The sequence below is a fragment of the Centroberyx affinis genome, unplaced genomic scaffold (assembly GCF_046629955.1).
Source record: "Centroberyx affinis isolate AG114_WGS23_722 - 3 ecotype Tasmania unplaced genomic scaffold, CSIRO-AGI_Caff_v1 ptg000935l_1, whole genome shotgun sequence".
Taxonomy (NCBI): domain Eukaryota; kingdom Metazoa; phylum Chordata; class Actinopteri; order Beryciformes; family Berycidae; genus Centroberyx; species Centroberyx affinis.
Window position 1 is genome coordinate 100,705 of NW_027279512.1, and position 17,279 is coordinate 117,983.

Sequence of the window (17,279 nt, forward strand, 5' to 3'; positions counted from 1 at the left end):
GTGTGCAGTGTTGGTAAGCATGATTTTAAACATCTATTCTATTTTATTCTTATACACACCTGTTTAAACAGTAAAACAAGATTAGACAATGTTACTTAACAACTACAAAGTGTCAATGTAAGATACAATGGACAGAAATAAAAAATACAGTCTTATTATGTAAGGAATGACAACAAATTAGATTTAAGTTTACTTTTAAATATTGTCAGTGGTGGAGAGGCTAATGCTAAGTCAGTATATGAATTAAAGCTGCAAGCAGCCTCGACAGGTATTCACAGCCACCGCCCAGTACAGTGCAGCGACCGCCCAGTGCAGTTCCTTGGGCTATCAACACCAAACTTGGTGCAGTCCCTAAGGGTGCAGTCAGCGATGTGCCCACTGAGTTTCAAGGTCATAGGTCACTGTGAAGTGGACTTCTGATAGGTTGAATTTTGTTTAAATCTGATGGGCTAATAACTCCGCCATTTTTTATCCGATCATTCAAAAAAAAATAATATTTTTGTTCGGGCATGTCCATGGACCACACATATCAAATTTGGTGTCATTTGGACTTACGGTTCAGGAGGAGAAGATTGTCAAAGGTTTTTCAAAATTTCCAAGACGGCGGAAAATCTACTAATCTAATTTTAAATTTGTTCAGCAGACCAAATGATAGCTATATACCAAGTTTCAAGTGTGTAGGTCAAACAGGGCGGCCAGGAGGACCACTTAAGTTTCATTGCATGTTATAGCGCCCCCTGTGGCCGAAATGTTACAAAACCGATTGGAGACCTGCTTAACGCAGTTTGCCATGGGTGTGCCAAATTTGAAAACTTTTGACAAATCAGACTCTGAGCTAGAGCCATTTACAATGGGGGAAGAATTATAATAAGAATCTGAAACAACAATAGGTATTCCCAGCGTAGCTAGGAATACCTATTGTTTTTAAAGAAGTTGAATACTGCCAGGCTGCAAATAAAGAGTTAGAAAATGTGACTCTCCAAAACAGAAAAGTCCGAACACGCCGCCCCCCTCTGCAGCGATTGGCCAGATGTAATGAAATGTGAAGGGGGCTGGGAACGGAGGGAGCCGCAAATTTCTGCCTGTAGCTTCTCCTCAGAACAACCGAGCTTTTACCTCCTGGAGGGAGACAGCAGAGGCAGCTGGTTCAGGTTCAGAGCTTCAGAAGTTTGTTTCTGCCGGTTCTCAGAAGAACTTCTGAAGAAGCATATCCCAGCCTTAACAAAACTGGCATCGAGGTTTACAGAAAACCCACCCACACAGACCGATATCTCCTTTGTGATTCACACCATTCACTGGAACACAAGCTGGGAGTAATCCGGCCCTGACACCACCAGGCGAAGACAGCGTCCACAGACATGGAGTCCAAAAACAGGGAACAAAATCCCATCAAACAGGCTTTGAAAACCTGTGGTTCACTGAGTGGGCTTTTGTCAAAACAACAAGTTCCAAAAAGAGGAAAATGGATCACAACGTACTACTATGTTACACACTGGACTGAAGGTAACACATCTAACAGTACTGTGTGTGTGTGTGTGTGTGTGTGTGAGAACAGCATTGGTTGAGTGAGCTGGAGATTCTGGCCATGGTTTTTGCTGCAGCAATCCATGACTTCGAACACACAGGAACCACCAACAACTTCCACATCCAGACCAGGTATGGTGTGTGTGTGTGTGTGAGAGTGGGAGAGTGTGTGTGAGTGTGTATGTGTGTGTGTGTGTGTGTGTCTGTGTCTGTGTGTGTGTGTGTGTAGTGGGGGGCGGGGGGAGAACAAAGGGTCATAAACCGGGGGCTCTGACGGCTTTTCCTGAGTTAGTAAACTGAGTCAATAAGTTGGATAGAAGAGAATTTGGGATCGTGTCTAATAACGGAGGTTAGCAGGGCGATCAAGTAATTAGTTGGTATAGAGAGAGAGAGAGTTATGCGTGCGTTACCAGACTCGCCTGGAGCCTGGTCAAATCAATGGCGATCACAGATCAATAAAACAAAGGAGATAATCACAATCATCCTTAATGAGTCATACAATCAATATGCACTACACATCTATTAATAAGACTAATCTAATTCTGCCCAGATGATTCAACCTTACTTTGGGACTCTTTGTTAAGTCGTCGTAGTTGTTGGTCCAGCAGTGCGTCACTTTGGGCCAAACGTCTGTTCTGTTCCTGAAGTTTGGAGAATTCACACACAGCTTTGAATGGACCTAAAACTCTGGGGAGTGGAGAATATAACAAAACAAAATTATGCATCATGTCCAAAACTTAAAGGTAATGCTTGTAGCATTTTTAAACATCAATATATGTATATTCGTCATCAACATCAAAATATATGTTACACACTGGTATAATTACCATAAACAAAGATGTACATTCCAGCTCCTTGAATGTTTTACAGTACCTTTCTATCTCAAATATGACAAAGTATTCCAAAAGTAATGGAAAGTAATCAGAATACCTTACTGATCTTGGGTAATCCATTAGATTAAAATACTGACTAACCCTAACTCTAATGGAATACTTTTTTTTAAAGTAACCTATCCAAACCTGCTCATGGCACAACCCACAGTAATTTAGAATACAAATCCAAGTCCAGCCTGTCCCGTCTGTAATTGATCTCTCTCACAAAGAAATCTGATTTGTTCTCTTTTCTAACGTTTATAGTTTATAGAGTTGGATGACAGTACAGAGTGGATAAGCACATAAACAACTTGCTGGATTAGGGGAAAAGGGTTAACATTAACCTCCTTGCGAACAGAAATAAAATAATTTAGGCTACAAAAATTAAACATTTATTTTACACTTGGACTGTAATATTAAAAACAACAGACAAATAAAGATAGATTCCATAAAAATCGCTCTGGGAGAAAACAACTGATTCTAACCAGCTGGTGAGATTTCAATCCATCTTTAACTGTAATGATTTTGTTGTCATGCCCTTGAAAAGTGAATTCTCTTCAAGAAAACATGGTAATAATGTTCTTCACAAGGAAAATAAGGAGAACAAGAGGAATGTTATTCAGAAGAACAAGAATGGTCTTGGAGTTGTTGGTATTGATCATCAGCTCTAGGTCCCAGTGGAGTTTGGATCTCATCTTAGGAAACTTAATGGATAATTCTGATTATTTTGATTTTTTTGGGTCTTATTTTCCTAGTTTTTGCTATCATGACGATTGTTTAAAATTTTGTCACTGTCTCCAATACACACTCAAGGGTCAAAGCAAAGTGATTAAAACACCCACTAAGGAAGGGAGGTCATATTTGGAATGTAACCAGCCTCTGTGGGAATGCCAGTGTCTGATTGGTTCTCTCCCCTGTCTGTCAGGTCGGAGGTGGCGATTCTGTACAATGACAGGTCGGTGCTGGAGAACCATCATGTTAGCGCCGCCTACAGGCTGATGGCAGAGGAAGACATGAACATCCTGACCAACCTGAACAAGGACGATTGGAGGTCCACACACACACACACACACACACACACACACACACACACACACACACACACACACAGATTAGATTAGATTAGATTAGATTAGCTGTATTGATTCATGTGTGGAAATTGCAACATTGCAGCAGCAAGCAAGAATAGGATATAAATAAGAATATAGAGAAATGGGGTTATACAAACATACTCATGTTAAGTAGAAATGTGTGAATGAAAAATGTGAAGAAAGAAAAGAAGCAGCATTAGCAGGATTCACAAAACAGCAGCAGGAGCAAAGACAATGTGAGATTGGTACATTATGAAAAATGTGGAAAACTCTGTGGTTTATTATAATTATTAGAGTTGGGGTTAATTATCATTATTAGAGTTGGGGTTAATTATTATTCTTAGAATTGGGTTTTATTATTATTATTGTTAGAGTTGGGGTTTATTATTATTAGAGTTGGTGTTTATTATTATTAGAGTTGGGGTTTATTAGTATTATTATTAATAATATATTTTTAGGGAGCTGAGGACTCTTCATAAAGATGGTGATGTGGACAGATACTGTTGATCATAGATTTGTATTTGTGTATATTGTTTATTGATTATTTGCTGAAGGCTCTGTTGATAGAGATGGTGATGTCAATGAACATTAATTATTGATTAGTTATTGATTGTGTGTATTGCAGGGAGCTGAGGGGCTTGGTGATAGAGATGGTGATGTCAACTGACATGTCCTGTCACTTCCAGCAGATCAAGACCATGAGGAACGCCTTGACACAGACACACGGGTCAGTCCTGACCTTTAACCCCTGACCCTGATCCTAACCCTAGGTCTCTCACTCTAGTATAAGATAATGAGCATTATCTAACCTTGCTACTGCAACATCAGCTGACTATTATACTCCCATCTGATTATCAGTAGTTTAATGAAGCAAATATAGCGTATGGTTGATTACAAATGGGTTACCTCCTCTATATGTGGTGTAGGATATATTTCTAATTCTGTGTCTCTATTCAGTTTATGTTTTCAGCATCAATCAAGATTGATCCCTTTTATTAGCCCGGTTTCGTCCTCCACTTTTCAGATTTTGTCGAGCGATTCAAAGAGTCTGCTGTTGCTCTAGTCAGCGGCTTGTTCTCACTCTGAGAACCAATCGAGCCAATCAGAGCCTTTGTGGGCAGGACTAATGTTTGAACCGTTTTCATTGCTATTTCAGCAGAATAGCTTTGTTGAAATCACCTCCTTAACCAACAGATTGTCTTTGCAAAGACAATTGTTTTGTCAAAAATGACTGACATTCTTGATGAAGGTCGATACGTCAGTCACTAGTGATTGGTTCGGGGGGGAAATCAACCCCCCCACACAGAAAACGGCTAACGAGGAGGAAATCTCAGCTGAATAATGGCGTGGAACCAGATGGAGGTTCAGTCTAAACATCAGGCTACCCTTCTATCACTACATTAATCTGTTGTATTATTGTTGATTGTATGTTCCCTTGCATTATATTACAGATGTATACTAGCAAGCTGATATACAACAGACACATTTAGTTTCCAATGTTGATTAGCATTTGTTGAAAAACAATTAATTCTTATGAAGGAAACAAACAGGAAATTTGGGCAGGCCCTCCCTGAAAGGCCTGCAAGCAATACAAAATGCAAAAAAGAATATTGATATTTACCATAATATTTTACCACACAAAGATGGAATACTGTCATTCAAATCACAAATATCATCCTATGTCATGTAGAGCAAATTACACTATTAAAACAAATGACACTATAGAAGCAGGGACTGGGAGATGGAGGGAACAATGAATGAAGACAAATTCAGGCAAATTGTAGAGAGCTTGGAACTGTTGGAGCAAGACCCTCAGCATTCAGACACACCAACACTGGAATGGCTTCACGACAACAATGTGGAACGACTTGATAGCTTGATAACTATTTCATAGACACTCAAGGAAGAATGGGGAAAACCCCAAAATCCAAATGTGCCAGCTGATACACGTTTCTCAGAAGACTCAAAGCAGTAGTTGCTGCCAAAGGTGTTTCTACAAAGTACTGACTCAGAGAGTTGAATGCTTATTTAAATGAGATATTTTTGCATTAGTTTTCAATATATTTGCAAAATGTCTAAAACATGTTTTTACATATTTGTACAATCAGTTGAATATGATTGTACAAATTAAATGCTTTCCTTTCAACAACAGGAAAACCATCTTACAATCCACAGACATGTCTGTATTTGATTATGGGGATATTTTACATTTGCATGCTGACAACTTAAACGTAATTTTAATTAAGCTTTTGTTTAAGTTTCCAGGATCTGTATTTTTCAGGTTCTTTAATGGAAAGAGAGATGAGTGCAGGGTTCTACGGTAAGTAAGTAAGTAAGTAAGTAAGTAAGTAAAAGTTTATTTAGTATAGCACCTTTCACAGAGCAAGGTCACAAAGTGCTTCACAAGAGTAAAATTGATAAAAAAATAAAAATAAGATCATAAATACATTAAAAAGAAACAAACAATAAAACATAACACACAAAATACAAACACTAGACAGCATGAGGCGAAACAAAGGCCAGTTTGAATAAATGAGTCTTAAGCTGCTTTTTAAAGGCATCAACAGAGACCTCAGATCGAATGTCTATAGGAAGAGCGTTCCACAGTGTCGGAGCCACAACTTCAAAGGCACGATCACCTTTTGTTTTCAGGGACAGCCAGTACGCCCTGGTCAGAGGACCTAATTGACCTACTGGTGATATAAGGATGGAGCAGAAATGTATACAGGTGCCTGACCATGCAGGGCTCTATATGTGAAAACAAGAACCTTAAAATGAATCCTGAACTTGATGGGAAGCCAATGTAATGAAGCTAAGATGGGTGTGATGTGAGTCATCCTGCTGGACCTGGTCAACAGCCTTGCAGCAGGATTCTGGACCATTTGTAGACGGTCCAGAGACGACTTGCTGAGGCAGGTGAAAAGGGAATTGCAGTAGTCTAGCCGGGATGATATAAAAGCGTGAATGATCATCTCTAGCTCGGGTTGTGAAACAACTGACCTGAGTTTGGCAATGTTTCTTAAATGGAAGAGGCATGTACGGGTCAATGATTTTATATGCTGATCAAAGTACATAGACTGATCAAATATAACACCGAGATTTCTAAGATTAGACTGTACAGCTGAAGAAAGGGACCCAATACACTGAGCAACCTTGGAAGCTATGCTATCCGAAGCAATGATAAGGACCTCAGTCTTATCAGTGTTCAGCTGTAAGAAGTTGTTCGCCATCCAGCCCTTAATGGCAGTCAGACAATCATGCAAAACAGTCAGTTTGTCAGTGTCATCAGGCTTAAAAGAGACATACAGCTGGATATCATCAGTGTAACAGTGATAAGAAATACCTTTAGATTGGCTGATAATATGACCTAAGGGAAGCATATACAAAGGAAATAATATAGGACCCAAGACAGAACCCTGAGGCACACCACAGGAAAGAGCAGCAGTTTCAGACATGTAGGGACCAAGCGACACAGAAAAACCAGTCCAGGGCGCTCCCAGAGACACCCACCCACTGCCTAAGCCTTTCAGTCAGGATGCTGTGATCTACAGTGTCAAAAGCTGCGCCAAGATCCAGCAGCACCGAAACAGAACATTCACCCACATCAGAGGACATCATTATATCATTGGAGACTCTGAGAAGTGCTGTTTCAGTGGAATGCTTCTGACGAAAACCAGATTGGAATTTATCTAAAATGTTGTGTGCATTCAAGACAGCAGTGAGTTGTTTGGCAACAACTTTCTCTAAAATTTTTGAGATAAAAGGCAATTTCAATATAGGCCTATAGTTTTTGGGAAGGGATGGATCAAGATTCGTTTTCTTAAGGAGAGGCTGAACAACTGCATGTTTAAAGCTGGGACACAACCAGATTGCAGGGAGCCATTTATAATAGCGACCAGACATGGATCGATAGACCCAAGTACATCATTAAGCAAGGAAATAGGTAAAACATATACAGGGCTTGAGGAAGGTTTCATACTGCCCACCAGATCAATGAGGTCTTGCAGGGAAATAGGAGAGAAGCAGTCTAAAATTGACAGCCAAGTTGGATAAGCAAAAAAGGGAGTAGAAGGGGGGATGATGCTAGCCCTAACATCTCTAATCTTATCAACAAAGAAAGAGAGAAAGTTATTGCAATCCTTATTTGAAATGACAGGCACATCAGGAGGTGCAGGAGTGACAATGTTGTTTATGGTGTCAAACAGGACTTTAGGGTTGCGTTTACTGGAGGAAATTAGGTTAGCAAAGTAAGAAGCCCTCGCATCTTTAACCATGTTGTTAAAGTCAGTTATAAGGTCTTTGTAATAGAGACGATGAACATGAAGCTTGATAGATTTCCACAGTCGCTCTGCCCTCCGACATTTACGCCGGCAACAACGAATATCGTCATTTAACCAGGGGGATGAATTTACAGAGGGAACAAGTCTCATTTTACTAGGAGCCACTTTATCCAAAATGGCGGAGCACTGTGTATTAAAGGAGTGGACCAGACTAGTAACGTCAGTGTGAGAAGATAACAACGGCTCTTGGGTCAAAAGCTGCAGAGAACTTCTCAGCTGAGAGGCGATTTATGGAGCAACTTACACGTTTACTGGGCAGGGAATCTAAATTAAAAGACAGGTTGAACAAAACACATTCATGGTCAGTAACATGTAGCTCCTCAGGAGCAAATACAATCAATATTTAAACCAAGTGTAAAAACAAGGTCCAGGGTATGACCCCTGATGTGTGTGGGACCAGACACGTGTTGAATAAAATTAAAAGACTCAGTGACATTAAGAAAATCAGCAGCAAAGCTGCAAGAGACGTTATCGATGTGAATATTAAAATCACCAACCATAATAACTCTGTTATTAACTCTCTAAACTTTCTGCCAGGGAGCTGTTGCTCCAAACAAAAGCACACAGCAAAGTCTAGGAGCACAAACTGGTTCTGAATGTCTGTGTCTGTCTGTCTGCTGTTCAAACTCTAGCAGCCAGGTTACTCTTCATGGAGTCTGCTATCGGCCCAATCACTGCACAGAGCAAAGACTCTTCAGGCCACAGGTGGCAGCAGTTTAAGCTTTTGATGGTACGATTGTAGTGTGAGGAAAAATCACGGTTTCACGGTTTTACAATTATTATGCCAGGGAAAATCAAATGAGAATTTTATAATTACAGGTTTTATTGTATTTTCCACAACATTTCTTCTGGTTCTGCCAGTTGCAGAACCAGAAGTTGCCTTTTAGAATTCACAATAGTTGGCATTTGAAAGTGAAATAATAATACAGTAGCTGCCTTTTGAAGACAAAAAACGGATTAGAGTTAGTGCAATAGATTAGGCTTTTACACCCCGCCTGATACAGATGCAAACTGAAAGTACTGTAAATAATGGCACCAAACAGCTGATTCAGCCCCGCGAATGGAAGACACACTGCTGAGAAGAAACGCTGGAATACTTCTACTGTGTTTGGACTAGATTACAGCCATGTTGGTGAGCTTTTATAAAATGTAAAGTATATAAAGTAATGATGGGCACTACAATACTCCCGTTTCTGCTTTACTGACGTTGGCTTATGTTGCACTGAAAGTCCAACTCACACCACTACTTCAATGATTTATATTTAATCCCCTGCCAGCTTTAGATTTCAGTGAGCAACTTGCCGCCAAGTTCAACCTGTTTCAATTTACTTTGATCACCTTGTCTTGCTCAAGAGTCTTAGCAAGTTAGATGTGCACACTGCTGATTTAAGGCACTTTCTGGTGGATAAAAAGCTAGATGTTGTCTCCTTTCTGTTAGCTAATGTAGCCTCCACACAAACAAACAGTGATTCGCTCTGGTGAGAAGTTTTGCCAGGCGCAGTCTGGTGTGAACGTGAGGCTGCATTCAAGAGCTCAGAGTCTCATGCGGAGATACCACAGCTTCTAAAATGCTTAGTTACGAAACCGTGGCGTTTTAAAGCTAATAGCTAATAGTGACATTGGTTAATTGCTGCATACTTATGCTCGCAATGGTGCCCCTAAATTCAACAAACATTTTTAAAAACTAGGAGTAAATGCAAGCATTTTGCTCGCACTGTAGAACCCTGGAGTGTTTTATGTATTAAGATAAGATAGCACTTTATTGATCCCCTTGAGGAAAGGGTTAGGGTGGCACCTGAATTTAGGGTTAAATTCAGGTGCCACAGCAGCAATTGACAGACAATACCAGACAATACAATAACATATAAGTATGTCAAGTACAGGTAATAAAGAAATACAGGAAATAGCAACTAACATAGAATGAAGGTAGTGAACATAATATACAACAATAGAGACAATAGAAATAGTGCAAATAATGCAAATAAATGCAAATAATGCAATTCGGATAGTTCCATGGATATATTCCCGAGGTACATAGTGTCCCTGTGCAATAGTCAAGAGTCAAGAGTTATTATTAGAGTTATTAGTGCCAGTTAGAGATCCAGGGTCCAAGTGATTGATTGTGCAGGTTGGGTGGAGGGTTAGGGTCTGGGAGATGGTCCAGGGACCAAGTTGTATCTGGGGGGCAAGTCATTGTGTGTGTGTGTGTGTGTGTGTGTGTGTGTGTGTGTGTGTGTGTGTGTGTGTGTGTGGGGGGGGGGGGGGGGGGGGGGGGGGGGACCCAGGATAGAGTTTATCTTTCCCCTCATCCTCATCTCTGCCACTGCCTCCAGACTGTCCAGTTTGAGTCCAACAACAGAGCTGGCCTTCCTCACCAGCTTGTTCAGTCTGTTGGCTTCTACTGCCTTGATGCCGCCTCCCAGCACACCACAGAAGAAGAGACTGGCTGCTACAGACTGGTAGAACATCTGCAGCAGCCTGTTGCACACGTTGAAGGACCTGAGTCTCCTCAGGAAGAACAGCTGCTCTGTCCTTTCCTGTAGAGCCTCAGTGTCCGACCGGTCCTGTTTTTGTTGAGCTGCACTCCTAGGAACCGATAGGAGTTCACCATCTCCACCTCCTCCCCCTGGATGGTGACGGGGTTTGGGGGCTTCCTGTTCCTTCTGAAGTCCACCACCAGCTCCTTGGTCTTCGTGATGTTGAGCTGGAGGTACAAAGCTCTCTACCAGCGTCAGAGAACTTCTGTAGGTGGCACGATGCAGAGTTGAAGTGGAAGTCCGAGGTGTAGAGGGTGAACAGGAATGGTGACAGTACGGTTCCTTGGGGTGTGCTGGTGTTGCCCACCACCAGAGACAGTGTTGAACCTATCCTCTGATGTGGAAGACAGACTGGGGCTGGGAGAAGGAGGTTACTGGATTAGGTTACTGGGTTAGGAATGTTACAGTCATGTTTTTAGACAGTGCCATATTCTTGATTTCTTCATTGAACAACCTCCGTAAAGCATGACAAATAGGATGTCTTACTGAAAGGCCAACCCGGTCTCACAGCAGTTCGTGAAATAGTCACGAAATTTAATCTATTGATTCGTGTACATGGACACGATTTTTCAATTTTTTTTCGTGACACTCAGCATGACTTTCAAACTAATGTATTTCAATTGGAAGTATATTTTGTGCCTGCAACACGCTTTTGTTTCTGTCAGTCAGGACTCAGGAAGTAGTGTGACATTGAAATGAAACGGTGGCCAGTAAGGAAGTTGTGGGTGGGGTGGCCGATGGGCGTATACGTTTGCCTTCAATGCCGACAACCGGGGTTCGATTCCCAGTGTGTTTAAAGTACATTTCAACCGTAAGCCACATTTAAATTTTTTACGAATGTTTTTCTCATTTAACCATGACCAAACCATTTCTCTAACCTTAACACAAGTAGTTTTATTTGCCAAAACTTACGTTTTCAAATTCGTGGTGGAGGAACGTAATTCAGGCTGTGGTGGAGGCAAATTTTTTAGGTCGTGTTCATTTCACGAAGAACATGGCAAAATTGTGTCTATGTACACGAATCAATAGATTAAATTTTCGGGACTATTTCACGAACTGCCATGAGACCGTGTTGGAAAGGCAGAGACATACTGTACGAATGCAAAGTGTAACTGACTCCATAACTCCTTCAATTTGATAGATATAAAGTATAGAATGAATTCACAAAGAAGTCAATTTATGGGCTTCTTGTTTATTGCTGGTCTGTATTCAGAGGGTTATAATGTAAGGAGATCTCAATTTGGCATTCTCGGGTCTGAACAGTAGACACTGTACACTATACTATTATTGTCATTCAATTCTAAACATCCACTTGTAAGTTACGTAGTCTTAAGCGCCCATTACCTCCTCAATGAAGATTATTTTGAGCACACTCAGAACTTTTGTGGTGTGTCCATCATTGGGAGGCTTCCATCTTAACTGTGTACTTACATGTCCAGAAACCTTTGACATTATGGTTTATGCCCCCTGGAACGTTCTACAGATGTTCGAACAGAGCTGGATAAAAAACTCAGTTCTCTCTATTAACATACATAAAACGCACTGCAGAATGATTTAAAACTGACTGATAGGATTTCCTTTGGTGAATTATCTTCTACTATGAGGGGTCTAGAACAGTGGTTCTCAAACTGTGATACACGTACTACCGGTGGTACGTGGTGTGCCCCCTGGTGGTACACCAGATGACCAGATGTTTTCATATTTTCCATTTTAAAATTGTAATAAAATCACCCTACATTTCTGCCCACGTGGTTGGCTCTACCTTCGCGAATGACGTATGCCCTCATTCATCTCACTAAATTCAGAAACCACCACATTTGCCTGCAGTTTCTACTGGTAAAAGTGCACACTTCACCAAAAATCATGTATTTTGTCAAGGCTGAAAGCACCAGACGCCAACAGGAGTAATGTCAGCTGTCATACAATGAATGTGAAGGACGATACAGTGGCCAGCGCCACTGAGGACGACACAGACACCACTGCTAGTGCAAGCAAGCCTTGGAGAACAACTAGGCGGTATGATCCAAATTATCTCACTCTGGGATTTACTTACACCGGGGCAGATGAAGCACCAAGGCTACAGTGTGTTTTGTGCTGTGAAATTCTCAGCAATGAGAGCATGAAGCACATTGGAGGTGCCATTTGACATCTAAACATGCACTGTTGAAAGATAAGCCTGTTGAATATTTTCAAAGGAAACTTGGAGATCTAAAGCAGTGCATGTCCACCCTGAGAAACAGTGATACTCCAATTTCCAATTTCCAATTTCTCTGTCTGTCTGTCTCTCTCCCTCTCTCCCTCTCGCTCTCCCTCTCTCTCTCCCCCCCCCCAACCCCCAGGCTAGATAAAGTGAAGGTGTTGTCTTTGATGCTTCATGCTGCAGACATCAGTCATCCAGCCAAAGCCTGGCCACTGCACTACCGCTGGACACACAGTCTGATGGAGGAGTTTTTTAGACAGGTATATACACATACACACTCGCACACACACACTCACACACAAACACACACAAACACAAAATACACATACCCTGCCCATGTTTTTGTGGTGATTGTCTTGTTTCCAGGGAGATAAAGAGGTTGAGCTAGGCCTTCCTTTCTCTCCACTCTGCGACCGCAAAGCCACCATGATTGCCCAGTCGCAGATAGGTAAGGACAACCATTAACCAATCATAGGCAGGTAAGGACTACCATTAACCAATCACATAATGATAAGCTTCAAAAAGCTCAGAACAAACTAATGAGGGTCATCCTTCATCTCAGTCCAAGAACGCACATTAGCCCAAACCATTTTAAAGAGTTGAATTGGCTCTCTGTTGAAGGTAGAATTCAACAGTTAAAACTTATTATGGTCTATAAGATTTTCCAAGGTCTATGTCCAAATTATTTTACCGGGTATTTTCAGTATGTTCAAGACTCTCATGGCCTGAATACGAGGGCTAGTGTATCTAACTTGAAACAACCCAATCTAAAAAGCAAAGTAGGGAGAATTACATTTCTCTACACAGGGGGGGAGGAGTGAAATAAAATCTGAAATTAATTATTAATTAAATTAAATATGCCCATTCTCTGAATAGTTTTAAAAAACAACTGAAAAAAATGGATGCTGAATAAGTTAGTATAGTGAAACATCTTTTCTAGGAGAGTTTGGACTGGTTTCTGAACGTTTGGATTTTTATTATTTTCATGATTGTATAATATTGATGTTTCTATTTAGGTGTTTTAGTGTAAAAATAGGAAATTAGTAGCATATACATGTCACTCCCTTTCCCTGCCTGCCTCCTAGCCTAGACCTCAGGACCGCAATGGAAATAAGTCATGTGACTTTATTGTGATATCCTGATTAATTTTAGCACTGTATGTACATTTGTAAATTGTATTTTAATTTATCGAATAAAATCAATCAATCAATCAACCTATCACACATAGGTAGGGACTACCATCAGCCATTCACATCAACCAATCACAGATAGGTGGAAACTACCATCAGCCAATCACAGATAGGTAATATCTACCATGTGGTAACAGTATAAGACTTCTGACCAACCCATTGCATGAGAGAAGCAGTTTATTGACATTGGGTCAACAGTGACACCTGGTGGTCATGTGAAGAACTGGTTATGACTATGAAGGTATTGGAAGATCTATATGTTTATTATGTGTAGAAAACAGTAATACAACATTAATTAAAGTTTATCCGTTATATGACCTTTGTTTCTTCTCCCTCCCTCATCTCTCTTCTCCCCATTCTGTCTGTCTGTCCGTCTGTCTGCCTGTCTGTCTGTCCGTCTGCCTGTCTGTCTGTCCGCCTGTCTGTCTGTCCATCCGTCCGCCTGTCTGTCTGCCTGTCTGTCTGTCCATCTGCCTGTCCGTCTGCCTGTCCGTCCGTCCGTCTGTAGGTTTTATAGACTTTATAGTGGAACCGACCTTCACTGTTCTTGTTGACACAACGCAGAAGGTGATTGGTCCTTTGATAGAAGAGGAGAGGAAGGCCAGAGAGACCGGAAACAGGAGGTCTAGGTACTACAACTACTACTACTACTACTACAAGTACTACTACAGCTACTGTCATTATTGCTACTGCTACTATCAGCATTTCTACCACTACTGCTGCTACTATTGCAACTATTACTACTGCTGCTTCTCATACTACTACTATTGTAATGTTGATTTTTCAGTGACAATTATTATGTGAGTCGACAAGTGTTGATATGGCTCGAGGGTGGCTCTGCCTGGCCATACACAGACATTTCCATCATATACACCCATTCACCTCATTGCCTATTACTGTAATCCATTTTCCCCACTTTGACATGACCATCACTTTACCTGTATGTGTATTCAACACCCCTAAAACTATGATCTTCTGATCAGAGTTGGAAAGTCAGTCCAGGAGTTCCTGAGCACCATGTAAGCACATTTAAAAACTTAAAAGGACAATTCCTGAGAGGTTTGAGTTTTTGCAATTTTTTTTTACATTTCTATCCCTTTAATGTTAATTGTGACAGTTTTTACATGGAAGATATTTTGAAATGAGTTTTGCCAAACCTCTTGGGATCATTCAAAAACAACTGGAGACTTCTGGAGAGAAATACTTTCTCCACCATTGTATCAAAGGGAGATACTTCCCCTCCTTTGCATTCCCTCCATCAAGCAGGCAGATCGGTCGGTAGACTGGAGCTGAATCAGCTGCTCCTGAGTGTAGGAGAACATATTTGTTCAAGTCTGGTTCATAAGCTCTCCATTAGCCATAGGCTCTGTTTCATTACCCTGTGGCTGTACAATACAAACTAAGTATAACACACAGAGGCTTATATTAATTAAAAGTGCATTTCAGTTAATGAAAGAAAATGGAACAGATTGGCAATGGTATATTTAAGCACATTCTGTATGCTGAAAATAGATGAAATAAATACAGAAAAAACAGAACTTATCCATATTGCTCTCCTCTCTAGTCTAACGGGAAGTGGCTCAGTTACCGTGGAGTCAGTGCAGAGACACAGTAGTGGTCGTCATGGAACAGTGATGATGGGCAGACGGACTTCTCTCTAACGTCCATCAACCTGCCGGCTCTGAGGCTCCGCCTCTCTGACATCATTGGCAGCAACAAGGACCGCTGGAAGGAGCTTTCTGTGCAAGGTTGCTTGCACACACACACACACACACACACGTGCACTCACACACACGCGCACTCACACACACGCGCACACACACACACACACACACAGATGACTGAGTTTCTGACGGGCTGATGTATCTTTTTCTCATCCATGGTTAGATCGGTCTGATTTGATGTGTTTCTGTGTGTGTGTGTGTGTCTGTGTGTGTGCGTGTGTGTGTGTGTGTGTGTGTGTCTGGGCGCATGTGCGTGTGCATGTATGCCCGTGTGTGGGTGTGTATGTGCATGCACACAGAGTTGGCCATTAAGGACCAAGAGTCCCCAGAGAGACAGGAGGAGGTGGAGTCTAATGTCAACACAGACATCCAATCAGATGCCTTGCCCAGCCATAGTATCCCTGATGGACAAGCCCCTGACCAATCACATCGCTCTGCTGCCTCCCTGCCTGATGACAGGTCACCTGAATGTGTTCCTCCAGATCACCTGACCTGGAATGGTGTGAACCTGACCTTCGACCTTTATTTATATTTGCTCTTAAATTTGTACTTACCTGGAGCTTCTCGATTAACTCACCTGTTGTCATGGTAACTCTTGTAGGGAAGGGGCCAGAGGAGGAAAAGGAGGAGGAAGATGACGTGCCTGAAAACGCCTGAAAACGCTCCGCACCACAGCTACGTGTTACGGCAGCTCAGTGTGGCAACACGCCACAACAAGCCGAGGCTTCAGTCTCTTCTGTTTTAAACTCTTCAGCACCGACTTCAATGCTGTCTCAACTACAGATAACCAGTGTTCACTGGAAAGACCTCTGAGGGCCCCTGGACCTTATGTTTACAACTGGTTTAGACAGCCATGGAAACTTCACATCTCATTGAATCAGATCAGACAATCAGATTCAGACTGGTGATCAGACTGCAGGATTCATAATAGCTGAACAACAGCTTCTTTCTAGCTTCATGGTGCATTCATCAGTAATGATTCAGTCAAAAAAGTTCTTGTCATGTTTGTCATTTGACACTGAGCAGTGCAGCAATGTAAATGTAATTGTTGGAATTTTCAAAAATAAAGTTCTGCTGACAAACAAAAGTCCAGACAGGACCCGCTGAGCAAAAGACGTGATTTCAACGTTGCATCTATGCTTTAGCTCTCATATAGCCCAGGATCATTACGGCTATGTATAGACCTATTTTAGACCAAGCAGTAAATACATTATTACAATGAATAAACATCTGTAAATACCAAAAATATGCACCAGAGAAGTCCTGTAGACTAGCCTACAAGATAATTATCTCAGCACAAGAAGTAATTTCAACATTGCATCTATGCGTAGCTCTCATATAGTCCATGATAATATTGTCTATGTTTAGACATCTAATAAACTTTCACTTTTCAACCCCATTTAAACTTAATTTAGCCTAGACGGCTATGGCCATTTAGACGTGTTTTAAAAGTCTAATCAACGTAAAATTGCTCAGTGGGGAGGATGATAGATGAACGGCATAACAGCAAACAGCTTGAAATACTTGAAAAGCAGATTTTTACGGCTAAAACCAAGGCATGACGTTCAGTTGAAATGGCAATTAGGAATTTTCTTATGAATGAATTGAAATCTGACATGAGGGATGAGCTATGAAGCTGTTATGAAGCAGCTGGGGAACTGTTGTATGAACCAGACCAGACTGACCTGTGTGTTTGTAATCTTTGAAATGAAGCTGATGAGGCGGATCCCATTACACTGCAGTGTTCCTGACAAGTCAAGCAGCAGCAGAGCGACACAGACAGTCTGTACAGGTTGTTATG

The 17,279-nt window shown here is 41.3% G+C and overlaps 1 protein-coding gene across 1 annotated transcript in view; it reads left to right on the forward strand.

Moving 5' to 3' along the window:
- pde1a (phosphodiesterase 1A, calmodulin-dependent) overlaps positions 1–16,135 on the forward strand; it is a 37,330-nt gene extending 21,195 nt beyond the window's left edge. The window contains 10 exon segments of the mRNA XM_071521850.1: positions 1,556–1,656; positions 3,322–3,447; positions 4,113–4,214; positions 12,704–12,824; positions 12,931–13,012; positions 14,263–14,383; positions 15,319–15,377; positions 15,380–15,502; positions 15,778–15,980; positions 16,094–16,135. Of these exon segments, the coding sequence (XP_071377951.1) occupies positions 1,556–1,656; positions 3,322–3,447; positions 4,113–4,214; positions 12,704–12,824; positions 12,931–13,012; positions 14,263–14,383; positions 15,319–15,377; positions 15,380–15,502; positions 15,778–15,980; positions 16,094–16,135 (1,080 nt within the window).
- Positions 16,136–17,279: the final 1,144 nt, after the last annotated feature.